At 38.8% G+C, this 25,157-nt stretch overlaps 1 protein-coding gene and 1 non-coding gene across 5 annotated transcripts in view; one reads left to right on the top strand and one right to left on the bottom strand.

Moving 5' to 3' along the window:
• The window catches only part of ZRANB3 (zinc finger RANBP2-type containing 3), a 296,619-nt gene that overhangs the window by 10,572 nt on the left and 260,890 nt on the right, over positions 1-25,157 (top strand). For all 4 annotated transcript variants that reach the window (XM_042243938.2, XM_060410091.1, XM_012138942.5 and 1 more), the window contains one exon: positions 17,178-17,345. In XM_042243938.2, the coding sequence (XP_042099872.1) occupies positions 17,185-17,345 (161 nt within the window). In that variant the 5' untranslated portion in view covers positions 17,178-17,184. The remainder of the gene's footprint in view (positions 1-17,177; positions 17,346-25,157) is intronic.
• LOC114113312 (U6 spliceosomal RNA) lies at positions 7,264-7,370 on the bottom strand. Its single transcript, XR_003588373.1, has one exon. It is a non-coding gene; the product is annotated as a U6 spliceosomal RNA (small nuclear RNA).

Raw genomic sequence — 25,157 nt, forward strand, 5'->3', positions numbered from 1 at the left:
CAGTGGAAACAGTGTCAGACTTTATTTTTGGGGGCTCCAAAATCACTGCAGATGTTGATTGCAGCCATGAAATTAAAAGACGCTTACTCCTTGGAAGAAAAGTTATGACCAACCTAGATTGCATATTCAAAAGCAGAGACATTACTTTGCCAACAAAGATCTATCTAGTCAAGGCTATGGTTTTTCCAGTGATCATGTATGGATGTGAGAGTTGGACTGTGAAGAAAGCTGAAGAATTGATGCTTTTGAACTGTGGTGTTGGAGAAGACTCTTGAGAGTCCCTTGGACTGCAGGGAGATCAGTCCTGGGTGTTCATTGGAAGGACTGATGCTGAAGCTGAAACTCTAGTACTTTGGCCTCCTCATGTGAAGAGTTGACTCATTGGGAAAAACTCTGATGCTGGGAGGGATTGGGGGCAGGAGGAGAAGGGGACGACAGAGGATGAGATGGCTGGATGGCATCACCGACTTGATGGATGTGAGTTTGAGTGAACTCTGGGAGTTGATGATGGACAGGGAGGCCTGGCATGCTGCGATCCATGAGGTCGCAAAGAGTCGGACACGACTGAGTGACTGACTCAACGGAAGTGATAGAAGGTTTTGTTAGGTCTTCATAGAACCATTCAACTTCAGCTTTTTTGGCATTAGTGGTTGGGGCATAGACTTGGATTACTGTCATATTGAATGGTTTTCCTTGGAAACAAACAGAGATCATCCTGTCATTCGTGAGACTGCATCCAAGTACTGCTTTTCGGACTCTCTTGTTGAATATGAGGGCCTTAGAAGCATCTCTGTGAACAAAGCTAGTGGATGTAATGGAATTCAGCTGAGCTATTTCAGATCCTAGAAGATGATGCTATTAATGTGCTGCATTCAGTATGCTGGCAAATTTGTAAAACTCAGCAGTGGCTACAAGATTGGGAAAGTTCAGTTTTCATTCCAGTCCCAAAGAAGGGCAGTGCCAAACGATGCTCAAACTACCGCACAGTTGCTCTCATTTCATATGCTAGCAAAGTAATGCTGAAAATTCTCCAAGCTAGGCTCCAGCTCAATAGTATGTGAACCAAGAACTTCCAGATGTTCTATCTGGATTTAGAAAAGGCAAAGGAACCAGAGATCAAATTGCCAACATCCACTGGATCATAGAACAAGCAAGACAGTTCTGGAAAAGCATCTGCTTTATTGACTACGTTAAAGCCTTTAACTGTGTGGATCACAACAAACTGTAAAATTTACAAAGAGATGGGAATGCCAGACCACCTTAGTTGCCTCCTGAGAAACCTGTATGCGGATGAAGAAGCAACAGGACCGGACATGAAACTAGACATGGAGCAATGGACTGCTTCCAAATTGGGAAAAGAGTACGTCAGTGCTGTGTATTGTCACCAGCTTATTTACCTTATATTTGAGTACATCATGTGGTATGCAGGGCTGGATGAAGCACAAGCTGGAATCAAGATTGCAGGGAGAGTTACCAATAACCTCAGATTTGCAGATGATATCACTCATGTCAGAAAGCAAAAAGGAACTAAAGAGCTTCTTGATGAAAATTAAAGAGGAGAGTGAAAAAGCTGGCTTAAAATCCAGCATTCAGGAAACCAAGATCATGGCATCTGGTCCCATTACTTCATGGAAAATAGATGGGACACAATGGAAACAGTGACACTTTATTTTCTTGGGCTCCAAAGTCATTGCAGATGGTGACAGCAACCATGAAATTGAATGACACTTGCTCCTTGGAAGAAAAGCTATGACAAACCAAGACAACGTATTGAAAAACAGAGACATTACCTTGCTGACAAAGGTCCATCTAAGTCAAAGCTATGGTTTTTCCAGTAGTCATGTATGGATGTGAGAGTTGAACCATAAAGAAGTCTGAGTGCCAAAGAACCAATGCCTTTTAACTGTGGTGTTGGAGAAGTCTCTTGAGAGTCCCTTGAACTGCAAGGACATCAAACCAGTCACTCCTAAAGGAAATCAATCCTAAATATTCATTTGAAGGACTGATGCTGAAGCTCCAATACTTTGGCCACCGGATGTGAAGAGCCGACTCATTAGGAAAAACACTGATGCTGGGAAACATTGAAGGCAGGAGGAGAATGGGATGACAGAGAAGGAGATGGTTGGATGGTATCACTGATACATATTGATATGGCATCACTGACTCATTGATATAGCAGATGTTAGATATGGCAGTTTTAAAATGGACATGAGTTTGAACAAGCTCTAGGAGATGATGAAGGACAGCGAAGCCTGGCATGTTGCTGTCCATGGGGTCGCAAATAGTCAGCCACAACTTAGCGACTGAACCACATGCTAGAGTGGGTGTGCGCCTACTATGTCACTTCCATCTTGTCCAGCTCTTTGCGACCCTATGGACTATAGCCTGCCAGGCTTATTTGTCCATAGGATTCTCCTGGCAATAATACAAGGGTAAATAATAGTTTGCCTTGCCCTCCTCCAGGGGGTCTTCCTGACCTAGGGATTGAACCATTTCTCATATGTCTTCTGCATTGGCAGGTGTGTTCTTTATACTAGCACCACCTGGGAAACCCAATACTAGTGTACTGAAGTAAAACAGGATGAAAAGTTTGTGGTCCTTGACTTCATAAAGACAGTCTAATGAGAGAGGAAACAGATGAAAATAATTTTCAGTCACAGTAAGTGCATAAGGAAGTGAACTGATACTAAGGTAAATGTAGGGGAGTCCTATTGGGAAGTACTGCATATTCCTGTGGAACACTGATGGCTTGGGGTGGGTGATGCCTGTCAGAGTGGAACAAAATGAATGGATTTGTGATATGTTTGGGGAATAGTTAATCAATTTAATATGGTTAAAGAAGAAGTAAAAATCAAGAATGAACTCAATTTACTGGGTTGAGTAACTTCGTGATTGCACTGCTACTGAGAGAGTTGGTCAGGGAGCACACAGTTTGGTAGAGAATAGAAGACTGGTTTTGGACACTTAGGCTAGAGATGTCTGTGTGTATGGTCAGGCCAGTCAAGATGGCTGTTCTGTTGTGCTCTGCGCCCTGCCTGCTCCACCAGTCAGTGCTTCACCTATACCCTATTCACCTGACTGACCTTCCTGCTTATATTTCCTCCAGGCCAATGAGTGATTGCTTTTATCAAAGAGATCTTGAGGGTGGGCTTCTCTCCTGGTTTCCCAGGTAACTAATGCACCCACCAGACATCAATTCCCCACCTAACCCCGGGGAGCAAAGGCTGCCGCCTTGTCCTGCCTGCTGTTAACAGCATGTGGTGGGGTACCGCTCCAGGACCCTGCTTTCAGATGCGTAAATGCCCTCATCCATTAAACTGCTGTCTCTGTTGCTAACTCCAGGCTCTTACTTGATCTTAAAGCTGGGAAAGTGCAGGCCTTATAGGCCTGTGGGGTGCAGCCCAGCACTTTGAGACATCCAAGGTGACCAAGGTAGGTAATTAGATGTAGGAGTCTGAAGCTAAGAGATTATATAATGTATTACCCAGACTATTTGTAGTACCCCTCTAAAAGATTGTCCTTGTCCCCACATCCATTCTTCCAAATTTGACAAGGTAATCTTTGTAAAGTAGTGACTTGGTTAAACTCTAGGAAAGGTTCCCAATTTCTTACAGAATAAAGCCTAAACTCTTTTTTTAATATGGCATAAGGAAACCTCCCTGACCTGACCTATTTTTACTTCTTTACGGCTTGTCACAAAGCATCTAATTTTTTAGCTATGCTGAACTGCTTAGGATTTTCTGAAACTTTATGGTTTTGCAAATATGGCCTGTTTCTGTCTAGAATCTCCTTGATTTTCCATCAGCAAACTCCTCTCTTTCTTCAAGTTTTGAGTTACATCAAGTATTTAAATAAGGTGTACTGCATTCCAAGCAGTTTTTCTAAGTGAAGCCTTCTTTGATTGCTTGCTGCCTCACATGGTTCAACACTCCCACTTATGTGTGGTATTGTTATATATACTTCTTTCATAGCGCTTACTGCATTGTGTTGCAATTATTTGTTTATAACTCTTATTTCCATCTTAGATTTAGCTGGAGGGTAAGGCTCCAATGACACAAAGTCATCTTTGCTTACCTGGCACCCTCTTCAATGCCTGATACATAAAAGACACTCAACAAATATTTGTTGAATGAATGATTTTAAGAGGTAGTGTTGCATAATAGCAAAAAATCAGAGTTCTAGACTTAATATCACCACTTACTAACTGGTGATAAATTATTTAATATCTCTGAACCTCAGTTTTCTTGTCCTTAATGTAGGGATAATGAGAACTTATCTTTGTGAGTTGTTTTGAGAATTATAGATTTTCTAAATTTTCCTAGTGTACTGCCTGACAGAAAGAGATCATTCATTAGTGGCAGTTGTTTTACCTTTCTGAAAACAGTTCCCTATAGAATGAAAGATTGTAGTGTCCTTGTTTTTAAAGTAATTAGATATTCGATATGGAAATTTTAAAGTCCCATCAATTATTTTTAAAATATTATGTAATTTTATAGTTTTCTGAACTTGATCTTTTATCATTTTAGAACATGATTCAATTTTATTAACAAAACGTGATGTTAATTTATTAAATTTAGTTTGTAATTTACTGACAATCCTTAAATATACCTATATCAGATAAAACACAAAGCAGAATGTACTCTATTATGAAACTATGAAGTATGGTAAAATATGAAATAGGTACATTTATAAATTCTGATGAAATCTGAAGAGTTTCTAAGATTTGTGTATATGATTTTGTGGGTAATAACTGAAAATATCTGAGTAGGTAAGTGACATCTTCATAGACTGCCCTTTCAAACTCATATTCAAAGTGCTGTTTTTGTGAACATGTAACTGAGCAGGACCCTATAGGGCCTTCCCAGGACAGACCCCTCTGTCATATCCTCTGCTTTAGCTCCGCTGTGTTACCTAGATAATACTCTCTGATGCCCATTTCCTGAGTGGTTTTACAGCGGCTACAGTGAAAGTGTTAGTTGCTCAGTCGTTTCTGACTCTTTGCAACTTCATGGACTGTAGCCCACTAGGCTCCTGTGTCCATGGAATTCTCCAGGCAAGAATACTGAAGTGGGTAGTCAAGTCATTCCTTTCTCCAGGAGATCTTCCATGCCTAGGGATCAAATCCACATCTCCTGCATTGCAGGCAGGTTCTTTACTGTTCGATTCTTTACACCTGCTAAAACCCCCACCAACTGGAAGAAATTAACTACCTAATTGTTGACCTTGAGTACATAGCCCCTACAGCCGACAGGTGCCTAAGGATTGATAAGGTTAACCCGTGTGACACCACCCTGTTACCTCACCATCAACCAGTCAGAGAATTGTGCATAGCTGATCGCAGGCCCTGGGATACCCCTCCCTTTCCTTGCCTTTAAAAATGGTTTGCTGGAACCTTTGCAGATTTCAGGCTTTTGGAGCACTAAGAGCCCTGGAGTTCTTCCTAGCTGTCCTTTAGTTAATGTTATGTACACTTTCCTTCATCACAACCTGATGTCAGTAGATTGCCTTTACTGCATGTCAGCGTGTGGACCTGAGTTTGTTTTGGTAACTTGTGTTTTCTGGATCCGTGTACTTTAGAGCAGAGTTGTTCAGTAGATCTCCATATTCACCATCTGTGGGAAGCAGCAGTTTATTTTAGCTCAATTTGTATTTCCAATAAGGAACTTGGAGTTATTTCTGTTAATCTGTGCTTATTTCTGTACTTGGGAAAGCACTGGTGTTACTAGCTTGTGGACCTCCTCCCTCATCTTTGACTACCTGCTTCCTATTATCAGTGGATGGCAGGAGAGGAGGAATGAGTAATCAAATTGCTTGTCATAGGTCACCCAAGATTTATTTAAAATATTTTTACATTTACTTGTGTCCATGTAACCAAATTGCCATAGTAATTAGGACCATTTCCACTAACAATTTATGTTTGGGATGAGTTTATAAAATTTAGTTACCTAGATTAACTGAACTTGTGTTTAAATTTAATTTTACTTATTTGGCAATACTGGGTCTTAATTGCAGTATGTGGGATCTTTAGATTTGTCATGCAAACTCTTAGCTGTGGCGTATGGGATCTAAATCCCTAACCAGGGATCGAACCAGGGCCCCCTGCATTGGGTGCTCAGAGTCTTAGCCAGTGGACCACCATGGAAGACCGTGAACTTGTTTTTAAATTGAACAGAAGATTTGTTTGATACTGTGTAGCGTAGAATTTTCTACAGTATTCTAATACCTTGTTATTCTAACATGAAGCCATATTTAATCCATATTTAATAAACTACCCCCTCTCTAATCTTAATCAGTTTGCAAACTGTGTCATTTTCCCTGCTATAACTTGAACTTGGTTTACTTTCTGTCTACCTACATTCTGACTTCTACATTTGAATGCACACCTTAGCTGATCTGGTATGTTAGGTTTTTAGTTCCTCAACTGCAATATTGCCTGTGAACTTTATTTTCACACTAGTTCAGCTATGCACTCCAGTGGTCCCATCTTACATTGTCTCCTCTCTAGGAATTGTTCTGCCTCTAGACTGTTTAATCATGGTCCCTGTCCTTTGGAGTTTTTTTTTTAATTCCTTTTTGGCTGTGCTGCATTGTTTTTTGTTGCTGCTTGGGCTTTTCTAGTGGCAAACAGTGGGGGACTCTCTAGTTGCCATGTGCGGGCTTCTCATTGCAGTGACTTCTCTTGTTGCAGAGCATGGGCTTTAAGGAGAGCAGGCTTCAGTGGTTGTGGCTTCTGAGCTCTAGAGCACAGGCTCAGTAGTTGTGGCACATGTGCTTAGTGGCTCTAAGGTAAATGGGGTCTTCCCAGATCAGGGATCAAACCCATGTCCTCTGCATTGGCTGGTGGATTCTTTACCACTAAGCCATCAGGGAAGCTCCTGAAGTTTTAGTACAACAAATAATGTCGAGTGCATAGTACTGGGCACTGGTCTAGGTGCATGGAAACAAAACAGACAAAAACACCAGAAACAAAACAGACAAAAATCTATGCCCTTTTGGAGAGTTTATAGCCTAGTGGAAAGAGAAGAAAAAAACAAAACCTATAGTCAGTATGCAAATTATATAGTGTTTTACAAGTTGATGAGTGCTATCAAGAAAGAAAAAGTAGAGCAGATAAGAGATAAAAGGGAGTTCAATTTTTTTGTTTTAAAAAATTTTACTCTGAAAAATTTAAGATACATAGCCACAAGAATGGTACCAATATGCTCTTGACCCAGAATCACATATTGTTAATGTTTTGTCATATTTACTTTAAAATTCTCTCTCAAGAATATGTAACGCTTTATGAATTTGTGTGTCATCCTTGTGCAGGAGCCGTGTTAATGTTCTCTATTTTGTTCTAATTTTAGTGTATGTGCTGCCTAAATAAGCACAAACATTGTAGTTTTAAATAAGGTGGTCAAGTTAAGTGTTTGCTGAGAGATTGGCGTTTTAGGAAAGTCTAGAAGGAAAAAAGGGAAGTAGCCATGCAAAGAGGAAGCAGCAGGAGATGGGAATGAGGAGAGTGGAATAGCTAGATGGACCAGCTTGTGTGGAGTCCAAAGCAGGAACGTGTAAGAACATAAGTTTGATAGGAAAAAGTGAGGTGGGGAGGTAATAGGAGGAGGGTACAGAGGGTAGAAGGGCTCATAAACCATTAACAGAGATTTTATCCAGGTAAAATCAGGAGCCACCAAGGAGTGCTGAGAAGTAATGTGATCAGATTTATTTTGTAAAAGTATTTCACTGACTGCTGAATTGAGAGGAGCACAATGGCATCTGGAGTATCAGGCTGCTGCAAGAATTCAGGCTTAGAGATAACATGATGGTGGCTCAGATCAAGCAAGTAGATGTGGAGGTGGTAGGAAACGGTGGGATTCTGAATATGTTTTGAATGTAGAGCCAACAGGAGATGGTGGTGGATTGTATGTGCACTGTGAGGCAAAGCATGAAGTCAAGGAATTGGTGTAACTGGCAAGATGGGATGGGGAAGACCTTTGACGGAGTAAGGTTTGAGAAAGATCTAGAGTTCATTTTGGTCAGAGTAAGTTTGAGATGTCTGTTAGACTACTAGGTAGATATGTCTGGTTGAATATGCCAACAAATCTGAAGTTAAGAGGTCTGATCTTCGCATATGTGTATGGGAGTAATTGGCATAGAGGTAGTATTTAAAGCCATGAAACTAATGAGAACTCTAAAGGAGAGAGCAGAGGATGCTAAAACCTGAGCCCTGGTACTCTCTAAGAAGACAGGGAGAGGAGGAAAATGGAAAAGTTTAGACCAAGAAGGAATAATACATGATACAATCATGAGAGTATCAGTTCAGTTCAGTCGCTCAGTCGCGTTCGACTCTTTGCGACACCATGAATCACAGCACGCCAGGCCTCCCTGTCCATCACCAACTGCCGGAGTCCACACAAACCCATGTCCGTCGAGTCGGTGATGCCATCCAACCATCTCATCCTCTGTCGTCCCCTTCTCCTCCTGCCCCCAATCCCTCCCAGCATCAGGGTCTTTTCCAATGAGTCAACTCTTTGCATGAGGTGGCGAAAGTATTGGAGTTTCAGCTTTAGTATCATTCCTTCCAAAGAAATCCCAGGGCTGATCTCCTTCAGAATGGACTGGTTGGATCTCCTTGCAGTCCAAGGGACTCTCAAGAGTCTTCTCCAACACCACAGTTCAAAAGCATCAATTCTTTGGCGCTCAGCCTTCTTCACAGTCCAACTCTCACATCCATACATGACCACAGGAAAAACCATAGCCTTGACTAGATGGACCTTAGTCAGCAAAGTAATCTCTCTGCTTTTGAATATGCTATCTAGGTTGCTCATAACTTTTCTTCCAAGGAATAAGCGTCTTTTAATTTCATGGCTGCAATCAACATCTGCAGTGATTTTGGAGCCCCTGAAAACAAAGTCTGACACTGTTTCCACTGTTTCCCCATCTATTTCCCATGAAGTGATGGGACCGGATGCCATGATCTTCGTTTTCTGAATGTTGAGCTTTAAGCCAACTTTTTCACTCTCCTCTTTTACTTTCATCAAGAGGCTTTGTAGTTCCTCTTCACTTTCTGCCATCAGGGTGGTGTCATCTGCCTATCTGAGGTTATTGATATTTCTCCTGTCAGTCTTGATTCCAGCTTGTGCTTCTTCCAGCCCAGCGTTTCTCATGATGTACTCTGCATAGAAGTTAAATAAGCAGGGTGACAATATACAGCCTTGACGTACTCCTTTTCCTATTTGGAACCAGTCTGTTGTTCCATGTCCAGTTCAAACTGTTGCTTCCTGACCTGCATACAGATTTCTCAAGACGCAGGTCAGGAGTCTGGTATTCCTATTTCTTTCAGAATTTTCCACAGTTTATTGTGATCCACACAGTCAAAGGCTTTGGCATAGTCAATAAGGCAGAAATAGATGTTTTTCTGGAACTCTCTTGCTTTTCCCATGAGCCAGCAGATGTTGGCAATTTGATCTCTGGTTTCTCTGCCTTTTCTAAAACCAGCTTGAATATCAGGAAGTTCACGGTTCACATACTGTTGAAGCCTGGCTTGGAGAATTTTGAGCATTACTTTACTAGCATGTGAGATGAGTGCAATTGTGTGGTAGTTTGAGCATTCTTTGGCATGGCCTTTCTTTGGGATTGGAATGAAAACTGACCTTTTCCAGTCCTGTGGCCCCTGCTGAGTTTTCCAAATTTGCTGGCATATTGAGTGCAGTGCTTTCACAGCATCATCTTTCAGGTCCGTCACCTCCACTAGCTTTGTTTGTAGTGATGCTTTCTAAGGCCCACTTGACTTCACATTCCAGGATGTCTGGCTCTAGGTGAGTGATCACACCATCGTGATTATCTGGGTCGTGAAAATCTTTTTTGTACAGTTCTTCTGTGTATTCTTGCCACCTCTTCTTAATATATTCTGCTTCTGTTAGGTCCATCCCATTTCTGTCCTTTATCGAGCCCATCTTTGCATGAAATGTTCCCTTGATATCTCTGATTTTCTTGAAGAGATCTCTAGTCTTTCCCATTCTGTTCTTTTCCTCTATTTCTTTGCATTGATCGCTGAAGAAGGCTTTCTTATCTCTTCTTGTTATTCTTTGGAACTCTGCATTCAGATGCTTCTTTCTTTCCCTTTCCCCTTTTTTTTCGCCTGTCTTCTTTTCAGAGCTATTTGTAAGGCCTCCCCAGACAGCCATTTTGCTTTTTTGCATTTCTTTTCCTTGGAGATGGTCTTGATCCCTGTCTGCTGTACAATGTCACGAACCTCATTCCATAGTTCATCAGGCACTCTATCAGATCTAGGCCCTTAAATCTATTTCTCACTTCCACTGTATAATCATAAGGGATTTGATTGAGGTCATACCTGAATGATCTGGTGGTTTTCCCTACTTTCTTCAGTTTAAGTCTGAATTTGGTAATAAGGAGTTCTGAGCCACAGTCAGCTCCTAGTCTTGTTTTGCTGACTGTATAGAGCTTCCCCATCTTTGGCTGCAAAGAATATAATCCATCTGATTTTGGTGTTGACCATCGGGTGATGTCCATATGTAGAGTCTTCTCTTGTGTTGTTGGAAGAGGGTGTTTGCTATGACCAGTGCATTTTCTTGGCAAAACTCTATTAGTCTTTGCCCTGCTTCATTCCACATTCCAAGGCCTAATTTGCCTGTTACTCCAGGTGTTTCTTGACTTCCTACTTTTGCATTCCAGTCCCCTATAATGAAAAGGACATCTATTTTGGGTGTTAGTTCTACAAGGTCTGTAGGTCTTCATATAACCGTTCAACTTCAGCTTCTTTAGCATTACTGGTTGAGGCATAGACTTGGATTACTCTGATACTGAATGGTTTGCTTTGGAAACGAACAGAGATCATTCTGTTGTTTTTGAGATTGCATCCAAGTACCGCATTTCAGACTCTTTTTGTTGACCATGATGGCTACTCCATTTCTTCTGAGGGATTCCTGCCCGCAATAGTAGATATAATGGTCATCTGAGTTAAATTCACCCATTCCAGTCCATTTTAGTTCACTGATTCCTAGAATGTCGATGTTCACTCTTGCCATCTCCTGTTTGACCACTTCCAATTTGCCTTGATTCATAGACCTGACATTCCAGGTTCCTATGCAATATTGCTTTTTTCAGCATCAGACCTTGCTTCTATCACCAGTCACATCCATAGCTGGGTATTGTTTTTGCTGGGGCTCCATCCCTTCATTCTTTCTGGAGTTCTTTCTCCACTGATCTCCAGTAGCATGTTGGGCACCTACTGACCTGGGGAGTTTTCCCTACTTTCATCAATTTAAGTCTGAATTTGGCAATAAGGAGTTCATGATCTGAGCCACAGTCAGCTCCCCATCTTGTTTTGTTGACTGTATAGGGCTTCTCCATCTTTGGCTGCAAAGAATATAATCAATCTGATTTTGGTATAGTGTTCCAGAATTTAAATGAAAAAAAAAAGTGATTTAATGAAGAGGGAATGATTTACTGATATTAAGATGCAGACTTAGAATTCCTTCATGCTCTCTTCCTTTTATTTCCAATTCATTTCCTTTATACCTTTTAAAAAAATATTTATTTTTATTTGTTTACTGATTTGACAACGCCAGGTCTAAGTTATGGCATGCAAGATCTAATTCTCTGACCAGGGTCAAACCTCGGTCGCCTGAATTGGAAGCATGTAGTCGTAGCCATTGAACCAGGAAAGTCCTTTGTATAAACTTATCTGGTTATTGTCTATCTGTTCTTCAGATCTCAGCCTTGATGTGTATATCTGTTAAGAAGCCTTCCAAAACCCCAGATCTGAACACTGTCCTTCTTATATGTTCCACTAACATCTGCCTGGTACATTCCCTGTAGTGTTTCTTGAAAACTGCGTGTGTTCTATGTTATTGTATATCCAGAGCCTTCTGCAATATCTGCTCCACATAAACATGCAAGTTTTTTTGTTGTTTTTGAATACATGAAAAAAATGAAATTCATTAAGTGAATATTTTTTTAACTGTAATTCTTTACAGAGCAAATATTCTATTTAAAATAGATATTTTCCCTGGGATTTAGTCCTGAGGCAGACATGGAGCATTCTTGTGTTGAAAAGAGAGTAAAGACCCAGATGTATTACCTCAGCCGCTAGCTACATGTTTTTGTTTTATCTTTTTGGTCCACATTATCCCAGACTTTGAGATTAATTGTTACGTGTTAAGCCAGTTTGTTTGTTTTTCCAGCTTTTAAAACTGAAGTTTTAATTTTGAAATCTGTAAATTCATAGCTGTTGTGAGAAATCATGCAAAGAAATAATGCAGGTACAATCCTGTGTACGCTTTACCCAGTTTCCTGCAATGGTAATATCTTGTAAAACTGTAACACGGTATAACCACCAGGATATTGACACAAGCAAGATGGAGAACATTTCCATCTCATGGGGTCCCTCATGTTGCCCTTCTAGAATCACAATCTGTTCTTTCTTTTCCCCACCTTAATCCTTGGCAACTACTAATCTCGAAAGGCAATGCCAAAGAATGCTCAAACTACTGCACAATTGCACTCATCTCACATGCTAGTAAAGTAATGCTCAAAATTCTCCAAGCCAGGCTTCAGTAGTACATGAACTATGAACTTCCTGATGTTCAAGCTGGTTTTTAGAAAAGGCAGAGAAACCAGAGATCAAATTGCCAACATCTGCTGGCTCATGGGAAAAGCAAGAGAGTTCCAGAAAAACATCTATTTCTGCCTTATTGACTATGCCAAAGCCTTTGACTGTGTGGATCACAATAAACTGTGGAAAATTCTGAAAGAGATGGGAATACCCGACCCCTGACCTGCGTCTTGAGAAATCTGTATGCAGGTCAGGAAGCAACAGTTAGAACTGGACATGGAACAACAGACTGGTTCCAAATAGGAAAAGGAGTACGTCAAGGCTGTATATTGTCACCCTGCTTATTTAACTTCTATGCAGAGTACATCATGAGAAACGCTGGGCTGGAAGAAGCACAAGCTGGAATCAAGACTGACAGGAGAAATATCAATAACCTCAGATAGGCAGATGACACCACCCTGATGGCAGAAAGTGAAGAGGAACTACAAAGCCTCTTGATGAAAGTAAAAGAGGAGAGTGAAAAAGTTGGCTTAAAGCTCAACATTCAGAAAACGAAGATCATGGCATCCAGTCCCATCACTTCACGGGAAATAGATGGGGAAACAGTGGAAACAGTGTCCGACTTTAGTTTTTTGGGCTTCAAAATCACTGCAGATGGTGACTTCAGCCATGAAATTAAAAGGCACTCCTTGGAAGAAAAGTTATGAGCAACCTAGACAGCATATTGAAAAGCAGAGAGATTACTTTGCTGACTAAGGTCCATCAAGTCAAGGCTATGGTTTTTCCAGTAGTCATGTATGGATGTGAGAGTTGAACTTTGAAGAAGGCTGAGCGCCGAAGAATTGATGCTTTTGAACTGTAGTGTTGGAGAAGACTCTTGAGAGTCCCTTGGACTGCAAGGAGATCCAACCAGTCCATTCTGAAGAAGATCAGCCCTGGGATTTCTTTGGAAGGAATGATGCTAAAGCTGAAACTCCAATACTTTGGCCCCCTCATGTGAAGAGTTGACTCATTGGAAAAGACCCTGATGCTGGGAGGGATTGGGGGCAGGAGGAGAAGGGGACGACAGAGGATGAGATGGCTGGATGGCATCACTGGCTTGATGGATGTGAGTCTGAGTGAACTCTGGGAGTTGGTGATGGACAGGGAGGCCTGGCGTGCTGTGATTCATGGGGTCGCAAAGAGTTGGAGACGACTGAGCAACTGAACTGAACTGATGAACATCTAGTTGTCCCAGCACTCTTTCTTGAAAAGATTATTCATTTTCTCTGGAATTATTTTGATACTCTTGTCAAAAATCAGCTGACTCTAAGTCTTTAATTATGGAGTCTGAAATTCTAATCGATTGATCTGTCTATTATTATGCTGGTACTACAGTGACTTCATAGTAAGTTTTACAACCAAGTAGTGTAAGTACTTCTTTTAGAAAGATAGTATCAATGGGCAAGTGCTTTCTAAAAGTGTTTTTCTTTTGAGTATTAGGTAAAACATTCCTTTTCTATTAATTAGATTATGCCACTACATTTTTAAGTTTTTTATGCATTCAGGTACCTATTAGAGTTATCAGTAAGCCAGCTCATAATTTTAATTTATTTTTTTCTAAACATTTCTGTACTGTTTCAGAGTTCTTCCATCTTCAAATAAAATAATTATTTTTTCTCTTGTTACTCTATTAGAGCAGTTTTTTTATTAAGATTATTTTAGTTTCATTGTTTATTTTTACTAATAACAGTACCTGATTCAGTCCTCATAAAAGTTGCAATCTGACCTCAACATAGTGGATATTTTTTTTTCTTGGAGTATTTGTTAAATTTTTTTTTCAATATTAAAAAGCAAAGATAATAGGTAGTAAAATGATTTTTGTATATTTTCCTTAGCTCCTTGCCAGTGTCCATCACTAAAACATGGTATCCCTTGTGCCACTTACCCTGAAAGGTTTCTAAGCCCCTATTCCTTCTGGAAAGTAGACATGACTCTTTCTGCTGATACTACCCTTACCAGAGTAAATTTCACTTAATCCCAATGGTTTTGAATTTTTACTTTCTAGGTTAAAGACTGAAACGTGTATATATGATTAGCAAAATCTATAGGTGTAAGGCAAGCTGGGAGAGCAAGAATCTGTTATTTCCAGCTTTATTTTTGGAAGGTGATACCTGACTCCCACTCATATATGTAATGTAAGGAAATTTCTAAATATAGCAGGGGTCCCGGATATTGGGTGGCTACAAAATATGATATAGGTTTACTATCCCAAGTTGACTCCCAATACATATCCACCCTTGTTCTCTCCCTAGAGTTCCAGATTGATGTATTTTCAAGTCTGTTTGACATATCCACTTCATATCTTGTGATCATTTCTAACTGTATATATTCCTAAAAGATCTGTTGATTTTTTTTCTTCCCAATCCATTTGTTCGTTAGCCTTTAAGTAACTTGTAGAGCCTCTCAGTAAACTGCATGACTCCATCACACTGAACATACACCTTGATTTCCCATTTCCCTCATTTTCCCCATGTACTCCATCAGGAAGTCCTGGTAGCTTTACCTCTTGAGAGATTTCCTAAATCTCTATAGTTCCATTGTTAAGGTGATTTTTGCCATGTGCTTTGCAGCATGATAAAGAGTTTCATGCTTTCCCCCTCTTTGAGCCATTTTTCTATTCTTTATTCAGAGTTTTGTTATTATTGCTGACAAGGTACTGGGGATGCTGACTCAGTGTTGCTTCTGAGAACAGGTCTGAGTTATAAATCACCTCTAAATTCAGTCACCATTGCGGCAGTATGGGCTTTGTGGACTGGCCAAGTCCTATAAGAACATTTCTCACTGCCTTTCTATTGACAGCTTTATCCTTATCTGGTAGTTTTTGAACTATAAGTCAGATTGTGTTCCTTCCCTGCTTAAAACTTTCCAGTGATTGCTATCCAATACAACTTTTAGTGAAGAATAAGTGTTCAGTGTATGTGAACCATTCAATATGATAGCCACTAGCCATATGTGGCTGTTGAGAATTGAAACATGGTGAATGGAGCTGAAGAATTTAATTTTTTATTTTAATTACATTTAAATAGCTGTATCTGCCTAATAGTGTATTTGGCAACACATCTCCATTGACTTACCTTCATTCTTAAAGTGGAATCCAAAGTCTTTATGACAGCCTTCTGTGATTTGACATTTGCTTATCTCAACAGCTTCATCTCATGTCGTTCTGTCCCTTGGTTTAACCTCATTGGCCTGCTTTCTGTTTCTAGAAATCACTAAACCCTTTCTCAAATTAGGGTTGTTTCACTTATTCTGTTCACCTGGAGTGCTCTTCTATCACTGACTGGTTCTTTCACATCCTTTAGACTGTAGAGCAAACATCACCTAAGAGTGGACTTTCCCGGTCAGCTTGCCTAAAGTAGCTATTACCCTCTTAAGGTCCTTCATAATACTTGTACTATATACTGTAATTAATCTCCTTATTTATTTGTTTATTTTCAGTCTACCCCTCAAGAATGTAAGCTCTGTGGGGGTGTGATCTTTGCTTCTCTAGATTGTGGCATGTTGTACCTATTTGTTAATAATATATATTTGTCAGATTCTTGATATTCTTAAACATTATACACAGAGATTAATTACTTTTTTAGGGGAGTGGGAGGCTAAAGTTTATCAGTCTAAGTAATTGATAATTAAAGCAAATTTGTTTTTTAAAATGAAATGAGGTTATAAATAGATGAAAGTTGCAATCTAAATACAAAGTGCCATATTAAAGAAGCTTTATAGTTCAGTGATTTAATAGGATTTTTTTTCCTTGCAGAGTTCTAAGAATTTGAAGATATATGCAATTTTTATGTTAGAAAATTAAAACTATATCTGTGGAAACCCCTGGTGAGAAAGGTGCTAATCAGGCTATGTTTACACTGTGGATTCAAGTGGTTGAAGAATTCATTTTAATATTTTAAAATCAATCTAATTTAATAATATTGAGTTAATTTAATAATTATACATTTGGAGTTAGTGTCTTTGTATCTTAGCATTTTTAAAGTGCAATTTAGAAATTCCCTGGGGGTCCAATGGTTGACTCTCCACTTTGACCGCTGAGAGCCCAAGTTCCATCCCATCAGGGAACCAAGATGCCACAAGCCACATGGTAGGCCCAAATAAACAAATAAATAAATGATAAAATTTAATTTGACTTCATTCTTAGAAAATCTGATATAATGTGAAGATGAATATCTATAAAAGGATCAACTATAAAAGGAATTTCATCTTTCTGTAACAAATTCATTCCTATTTTAAAAATGATATATTTCATTATATATTTCTAGTTGATTTATAACTTTTCAGTAATACATTTATTGCTTATAACAGGTTATTGTTACATTATGGCTCAACTATTAATAGAAGTACAAATGAAATAGAAAATGCTGGTCCCTAGACAGTGCAACAAGTAATTGCTTTTGGATTCAGTGCTTTGAATTTTCTTAATTGCTTATTCTGAGAACATGATTTAACCAGTTTATATCTGGTATAACAAGACTACTAATAAGTACTTTAATATTATTTATCTTTAATTTTCTAATACACTTAGTAATATCTATTTCCTTCACCGCTTCCCTTGTGATTTTTGTTTTGTGTTTAGGATCATCATGTCCAGAGGTCATAACATAAAAAAGTCTCTTACACCTCAAATTTCTTATTCGACAAGTGAATCTTACGAACAGCTGGATTTTTTGCCTGACAAACTAAGAGCAAAGCTGCTTCCTTTCCAGAAAGATGGCATCACTTTTGCCCTGAGAAGAGATGGCAGGTAAATACTTTTTTCAAGACATGGTAAAATGATAAATCTGTCAAGTGTGTGTGTGTGTATAATTTTTTCATTGTTGTTCAGTAGCAAAGAGTCAGATGTGACTTGAGTGACTGAACAACAATGAAAAAAATTTTTTGTGTATACGTAGTCTTCCCATTGATTTGATTTTTTTTTTTTTTCTGGATCATGAATAAGTAGAAACAAAAGCTTTAGGGGACATTTTTGGGTTAACTGGGAAAACTTCAACTGGACTGTATTAGAGTGATGTTATCAAATTATAGATACAGTGATGGTATTATAGTTGAACAGAATAATGTTTTTGTTCCTGGGAAATGCATGATAAAGAATTTGGGGATAAAGAATCCTGCTATCTAAAGCCTACTATCTACATTTTCCCAAAAGGGAAAGGCGTGTATTTGTTTAGAGAAACTTTGAGGGGTCAGCCAAAATATTAACACTGTGAACGTTTGAGTGGTATTATAGTGTGTTCATCATATTATTCTTTTTGGCTTTTACATGAGAATTTTCCAAAAACAGAAATTGATGTTTTTTCATGCCTTAATAAATCATCTTTTATCTGTATCTGATTTTATTTTTCTCTTTGTGTTTAGAGTACTACAGTTGTACTATAATTTATTCTATATGATTTGCTTTTTATTTATCCTGGTTAGTATTATACATTTTTAATGTGGGATTTGTGTCATGTTGATTCTGGGAAATTTTCATTCTTCAAATATCGATTCTCACTCATTCTCTTCAGTATCTTCTTCTGCTACTCCAGTTAGACTTATATTTGACCTTTTCTCTCTATCCTATGCTTCCATTAATGTCTCATTATCTTTGTTACATTATGGTTGTTTTTAAAAATCTCTCATATATATGATTGAACTATTCTAATCTATTTACTCACGTATTCAGTTTTTAAAGACCTTTTTAAATGATGAATAAAGTATATGGAAAAGCATGTGCAGATCATAAACATACAACTTGAAGATAGCCATTCACCAAAATCACAAAGGAGAACATTACCCGCATCCCAGAAACCTTCCTTTTGCCCTCTCGCAATCCCTGTTGGCTCCCTCCTTTCCAAATTGTAATCACCATCCTGACTTATTATGCCACACATTACTTTTACATGTTCAACTGTATTGTTGTAATCACCCAATGGACATAGTTTGGGTAAACTCCGGGAATTGGCTATGGACGGGGAGGCATGGAGCGCTGCAGTCAGTGACAGAGTCGGACATAACTAAGCAATTGAACTGAACTGGATTGAATCGTCCATTTGTACTCTTTTGTGTCTGACTTCTCTCATTCACCATCACTGCAAGATCCTTCAGTATTGTTGCATGTAGTTGTAATCGGTTCATTCCCTTTGCTGTATAAAATTCCATTGGGTAAATATACCGTAATTTATTTATTCATTGTACTGTTGATGAGCACTTGGGTTGTTTCTAGTTTGAGGCTTTTAAAGATAACAGTGCTGTGAACATTCTTAGACTATTGGTAAAAATATATACACATTTTTATTGTACATATATTAGGAAGAGGAATCACTGGGTTATAAATATTCATATATTCCACTAAGAAGATGCCACCTGTGTTAATCTGTCAGTACTATCAAAATGAAGTATTGACTGGGGGCTGGACAATGGTTAAACTGAAACTTACTATTTTTGCAGTTCCTGAGTCTAGAATTCCAAAATCAAGATGCTGGCAGAGTTGATTGCTTCTCAGAACTGTGAGAGGAGGATCTGCTCCAGGTCTCTCTTCTTGGCTTTGTGTTGGATATCTTCTGCCAATGTCTTTTCACATCATCTTCCTTCTATTTGTGTCAAAAATTTCCCATCTTATAAAGATATCAGTCATAACTGGATTCAGGCCCACCTTAATGACCGGATTACATAGGCACTGACTCTGTTTCCAAATCAGTTCACATTTTGGGGGACTGGATGCTAAGACTTCAACATGTGAATTTTGGGGTTACAGTTCAACCCATAACTTGACCATACATTTTTCAAAGTGGTTTTACTGATTTATACTTGTGTCCCCAGTGTGAAAGAGTTCCATTTGTACCACCAATACCTTGTTTTGCTTAGCTGTAATTTCGTTTTAGGTATTCTTGTATGAATATAGTGATATCCACTGAATTTTCATGTACACTTTTCTGATAGTAAACGAAGCTTGACAGCTTTTCATAATGCTTATTAGCCGTTCGGATATCCTATTCTGTTAAGTGCTTGTTCGTGTCTTATCCATTTTTCTCCTGGGTTTTCTGCCTGCCTTTTTCTTACCATTTTGTAGAGACTTATCAGATTTATATTCTGGATGAGTCTTTTGTCAGGTATCTGTGTTGCAAATGATTTTTCTCAGGCCATGGCTTGCTTTTACACTCTCTTAATGATGCCTTGATAAGCAGACATTCTCATATTTAATTTCCTGTTAAATATTCTTTACTGGTATTGTGTTTTATGGCTGACGCCTTTTGTGTCCTATTTAAGAGATCTTTGTCTACTACAAGGTTGTGAAGATACTTTCCTGTGTTTTCATCTAAAAACTTCTTTGTCTTACGTTTTTACATTTAGAATGACAGTCTACTTGGTTTTTTGTTGGTTTGTTTGGCTGCTTGACTTGCAGGAACTTAATTCCTGGACCAGGGATTGAAGCCAGGCCCTGGGAAATGAAAGCTCGGAGTCCCAATCACTGGACTGCCGGGGAATTCCCTGCAGTCTACTTGGAATTGATTTTTATGTGTGGTGTAAGGCAGTGGCCCCAACCTTTTTTGGCACCAGGGACCAGTGTCATGGAGGACAGTTTTTCCACAAAACGTGTTGGTAGGGGGAGGGAATGGTTTTGGGATGATTCAAGAGCCCTGCATTTGTTGTGCACTTTACTTCTATTATTAGTACATCAACTCCACATCAGATCATATAGGCATTAAATCCCAGAGGTTGGGGACCCTAGGTGTAAGGTAGAGGTGATGGTGGATTAATAGGTTATTTATTTATTTAATTTTTATATATGAACATAAAATTGCACCATCACAATTTATTAAAAAGACCAGCTTTTCCCCGCTGCACTTGAGTGTCACATTTGTTATAAATCAAGTAATTCTATGTGTATCTCTGTATTATAAGTGCTGTTGAATAGAACTTTCTGCCATGATGGAAATGTTAGTATATGTACTATTCAATTTAATAGCTGGCTGCTGAGATATTGAAATGTGGCAAGTGCTCAAAAGGACTGAATTTTTTATTTTAACTAATTTTAATTTATTTAAATAGCTACATATGTTTAGTGGCTACCATATGGGACCGTGTAGGTGTAGATTCTTTTTTCTTTTTGAACGATTGCCAATCTTCGTGACAGTACCATACTTCTTAATTACTATAACTTTATAATAGATATTTTAGTATAAGTTTTCAACCCTGTTCTTTTTTCAAAATTGTTTTTTCTGTTGTTGACTTTCTGCATTGACCCTAAATTCTACAACTCATTGTTCAGTTTTCACAAAAAAGTTGCTAGGATTATGAATAGGATTGTTTTGCATATATAGGTCAGTTTGTGGATAATTGATATCTTTACAATAGAGAGTGTTTTAATCCATGAATGTGAATTATTCTTCCATCTCTTTAGTTGTTCTACTTTTACTTTCACCTCAATTATTATATCATCTTCCCCTTGTTTAATTTCTGTTTCAGTAAAGTATTTTGAGTTCTTTTGTTTGTTGTTGTGTTATTGTTTTTTGGCTACACCATGCACGGCTTCTGGAATTTTAGTTTCCAGGTGAGGGGTCAAACTTCATGACAGTGAGAGTATGGAGTCCTAACCACTGGGCTGTCAGGGAATTCCCTTGATAAAATTTTATAGTTTTCAGTATATAATTTTTCACATATATCATTAAATTTATTCCTAGATATTTATATCTTTGGTGCTACTATAAATTAACTTTTCCCCCAGGTGTTTAATATTTTTGGTGCTGTTATAAGTTGTCTTTTCTCCTCCCCTTGCTGTTTTTTCTTTGCTCAGCTCTCCAAAATTTGACTATGATGTTCCTAAGTGTGGTTTTCTTTGCATTTATGCTTCTTAATCTGTGGACTGATGTCATTCATTAGCTCTGCATAATTCTCAGTTGTTATCTCTTCAACTACTATTTTTGCTCCTTCTTAATACTCCTTGAAAGTAAAAAGTGAAAGTGAAGTCGCTCAGTTGTGTCTGACTCTTTGCAACCCCATGGACTGCAGCCTACCAGGGTCCTCTGTCCGTGGGATTTTCCAGGCAAGAGTACTGGAGTGGGTTGCCATTGCCTTCTCCATGCCTCCAGTTATATCCATTGGACCTTTTCTCTGTCTCACATACCTCTTATTGCATTTTTTGTATTTTCTTACTTTAAATTTCTCTGCTTCAGTTGGATATTTTTGTTTAGCCATAGTTTTGTTAACTGTTGTTATGTTTCACTGTTAAGTTAATCTATTGATTTCTCTTAAGGAAGAGACATCACTGAAAGTACCGGCAACCAAAACCCATGCACTATGTCTAAAACAAGGAAGCTGAAATTATTACTTGCTAAGCAAGGAAGACTTAGACTTCTTAGATTTCTTGTGCTTCTTAGACTGGCTCTCTGCTGAGAGCCAGCGTGAGGAATTCCACCCGTGACAAGGTCATGCGGCAGAGCTCTGCTGGCAAGGCTATTCAGACCTCAGGTTTTCCCCCTGGAATTTCCTGAGCATCCACCCCCAAAAATAAGAATCTGCCTACTTTTCCACTCTTCTGATATTCTCTGGAAAAAGTCAATTCAGGGCTTTAGTCTTCTGCATTTGAAAGAGTGTTTCAACCCAAAAACCCCTCTGATGGCTTTCTAGCCTGCCTGCAGGGCTCGTACAGCTGCGCATGTGTTTGAGGCCTCCAGACCCCAGGAGGCACAGGAAGCTTAAAACATGCTAGGAATGTAGGGGCTTCCGAGGCGTCAAAATCATTAGAATAGGACTGATTAAAGGTTTCATTTGTTGAGCCAATACTTGCTGCCAAATTTTCATATTCTTTATTTTTAGATATAGTTGGTATATAGAAAAACAAGTAGTAGACCTGGTATTAGCAACATTAGATCTTTAAGTTAAGTACCTTCTTTATTATAACCCACTGCACCTTTGTTCTATAGAGATGTAACTTTAGTGCTTTAAGGAGATGCAGATTAAAGAAAAACGCTTCAGGGGAAACGAGATTAACATTCATTAAGAAAGAGAGCCAAAAATGTGTTAGCAAGCCTCCTGGCCAGAAGATATGTAAATCACCTGAAACCTTTTGTATACAAAAAGATATACAGAAAGGGTCAGGACTGCTGCCCCTGCGTGACTCTGTATCTTCCATTATGTAAAATTTAGGGTATATAAACACCTTTTAAATAATAAAGTTGCAGGGGGTTTTTGCACAAGCCTGGCCTCCCCCGTGTCGATTCTTTCTCTTGCTCCCTCCCTCTCCTTTTCAGGCTGATCCCTTGGAACGTGGAGGCTCACTGTGTCTACTTACTTGTCCCGGCTTCTAAGATCCAAAAGAGAGAGAGCCCAAGGTGGGGCACTCTCCGATATTCAAACGGGTGCCGGTGGCCTAACGCAGACGGTGCAAGCTCCTTGTCTCGAACTTTATTGGTTTTCCACGTAACCCAAGTTAATCAGCCTCTTCTCTCCACTTAATTTTTCCTACTACACTATTTCTTCCTAATCTGGTCTTATATTAATAAATAAATAAGTCTTTCCTCGCTGACTCCGTCTACTCTTCGAATTCCTTGGATCCACCGGGGCTAGACCCCGGCAGCTCTCTAAACAAAGTGAAAAGTTGGTATAGTATCTGGTTTGGGGGAAGTCTTTAGGCGTTTAAAAAGCAGGATTATTTAAGAACTTGCTGAATTTCAGAGTATAGTTTATAGAGATTAGCTGACTAATGTCAAAGAACAGTCCTTTCCTTTCTTGAAATTGAAGAATAGGAGCATTTTGTTTTCTGTTCCTAATGTCAGATAAGTATATCCAATTTCTGTCTGCCTGGTATGTTGTTGGTATCCCTTTTCTTGCCATGTTTTAATTCCATCTATTATTTCTGTAAATATCTAGAACAGACTTAGATTATCTGAAGTCCTTTGGAGGCTCATTTTGCCTTTCGTTGTTATTGTTGTTCGTGATAGCTTATTTCCCAATTGTATTTGCTAATTAAAAAATTTTTTTAAATAATCAAGTAATCTTAATTTCTGGGAATTTTAAGAAACCTAAATAGTGGGTAAATTCTTTTAGAGAGAATTGACAAAATTAAATATTTGGTCTAGCATTTTCCAGGTCACATAGGCAGTATCTAAGTCATTTTTAGGTAGGCTGATGATTATAAGTTTTGATCATTGATTTTCTCCCCATGCCAAGCCTTTTGTCTCCTTAGTGGCTTTTAAAATTATTTAGGTATAATCAAATTTTTTAAATGCACAGGTTTTAAATATACAGTTCAGTGGATTCTGCTGTATGTATATATATATGTGTTTTCAGACATATCAGTCAGCATATAAAATACTTCCATTTTCCAGAATAGGTTGCTTTTTAGTCAACATCTTCCCCCTAAGTTAGACAACGAGTGATCTGATTTCTGTCACCAGAATGTACTTTTTTATAGTTTGTTGATGCTCTCAGAGTATTTTTAACTTTATTTTGAAGTAATTTTAATTTATAGAAAAGTTATTCTGAAAAGTATAGAAATAACGTTCATATACCTTTTACCTAGTTTAATTATAAACCTTTTACACTCAAGTTTTACTTTTTTAGTTCTCTCTCCCTTTCCCTCTCTCTCTACATACATGGGTTTGTTTTTTTTTTTTTCTGAATCACTTGAAAGTAGGTTGCATATATCATGATCCTTTAACCTGGAATGTTTCAGTGTAGTATGTATTTTTTAAGAGCACAGATATTCTCTAACATAGCCACAGTACATTGATCAAATTCAGGAAATTTAACTTCCATGTAATTCTTTCATCTGAGTGGGGAAGTATGCATGCATGTGTGCGTGCTTGGTCATTCAGTCATGTCTAACTCTTTGCAACCCTTTGGACTGTAGCCCTCCAGGCTCCTCTGTCCATTGGATTTTTCAGGCAAGAATAGTGGAGTGACTTGCCATACCCTCCTTCAGGGGATCTTCCTGACCCAGTGATTGAACCTGCATTTCTTGTGTCCACTGCATTGCAGGCAGATTTTTTTTTTTTTATCTTTTATTTATTTTTTTTAAACAGAAGTATTTGGTTTTTAACTTTACAATATTGTATTGGTTTTGCCATACATCAACATGAATCTGCCACGGGTGTATAAGTGTTCCCCATCCTGAAGCCCCCTCCCCCCTCCCTCCCTGTACCATCCCTCTGGGTCATCCCAGTGCACCAGCAGGCAGATTCTTTACCTGCTGAGCTATTTGGGGAAGCCCTTAATCTACACGTCAGTTGTCACTGGTTCTAGTAATATCCTTACAGCATTTTTTTTCTTTTAGCGCAAGATCCAGGCCCAGATCAATTTTTGAGTTTAGTGATATCTCTTTCCTTTAATGTAGGACATTTCCACAGCCTTTCATGACACAAGTGTTTTTTTTTAAGAATATGCGTGCTAAGTTGCTTCAGTCGTGTCTGACTCTGTGACAGTGTGGACTGTGGCCTGCCAGACTCCTCTATCCATGGGATTCTCCAGGCAAGAATACTGGAGTCGGTTGCCATCCCCTCCTCCAGGGGATCTTCCTGACCCACGGATCGAACCGGCGTCTGTTATATCTCCTGCATTGACAGGTGGATTCTTTACC

The sequence above is a fragment of the Ovis aries genome, chromosome 2, assembly GCF_016772045.2.
Source record: "Ovis aries strain OAR_USU_Benz2616 breed Rambouillet chromosome 2, ARS-UI_Ramb_v3.0, whole genome shotgun sequence".
In the NCBI taxonomy this organism is placed as follows: Eukaryota; Metazoa; Chordata; class Mammalia; order Artiodactyla; family Bovidae; genus Ovis; species Ovis aries.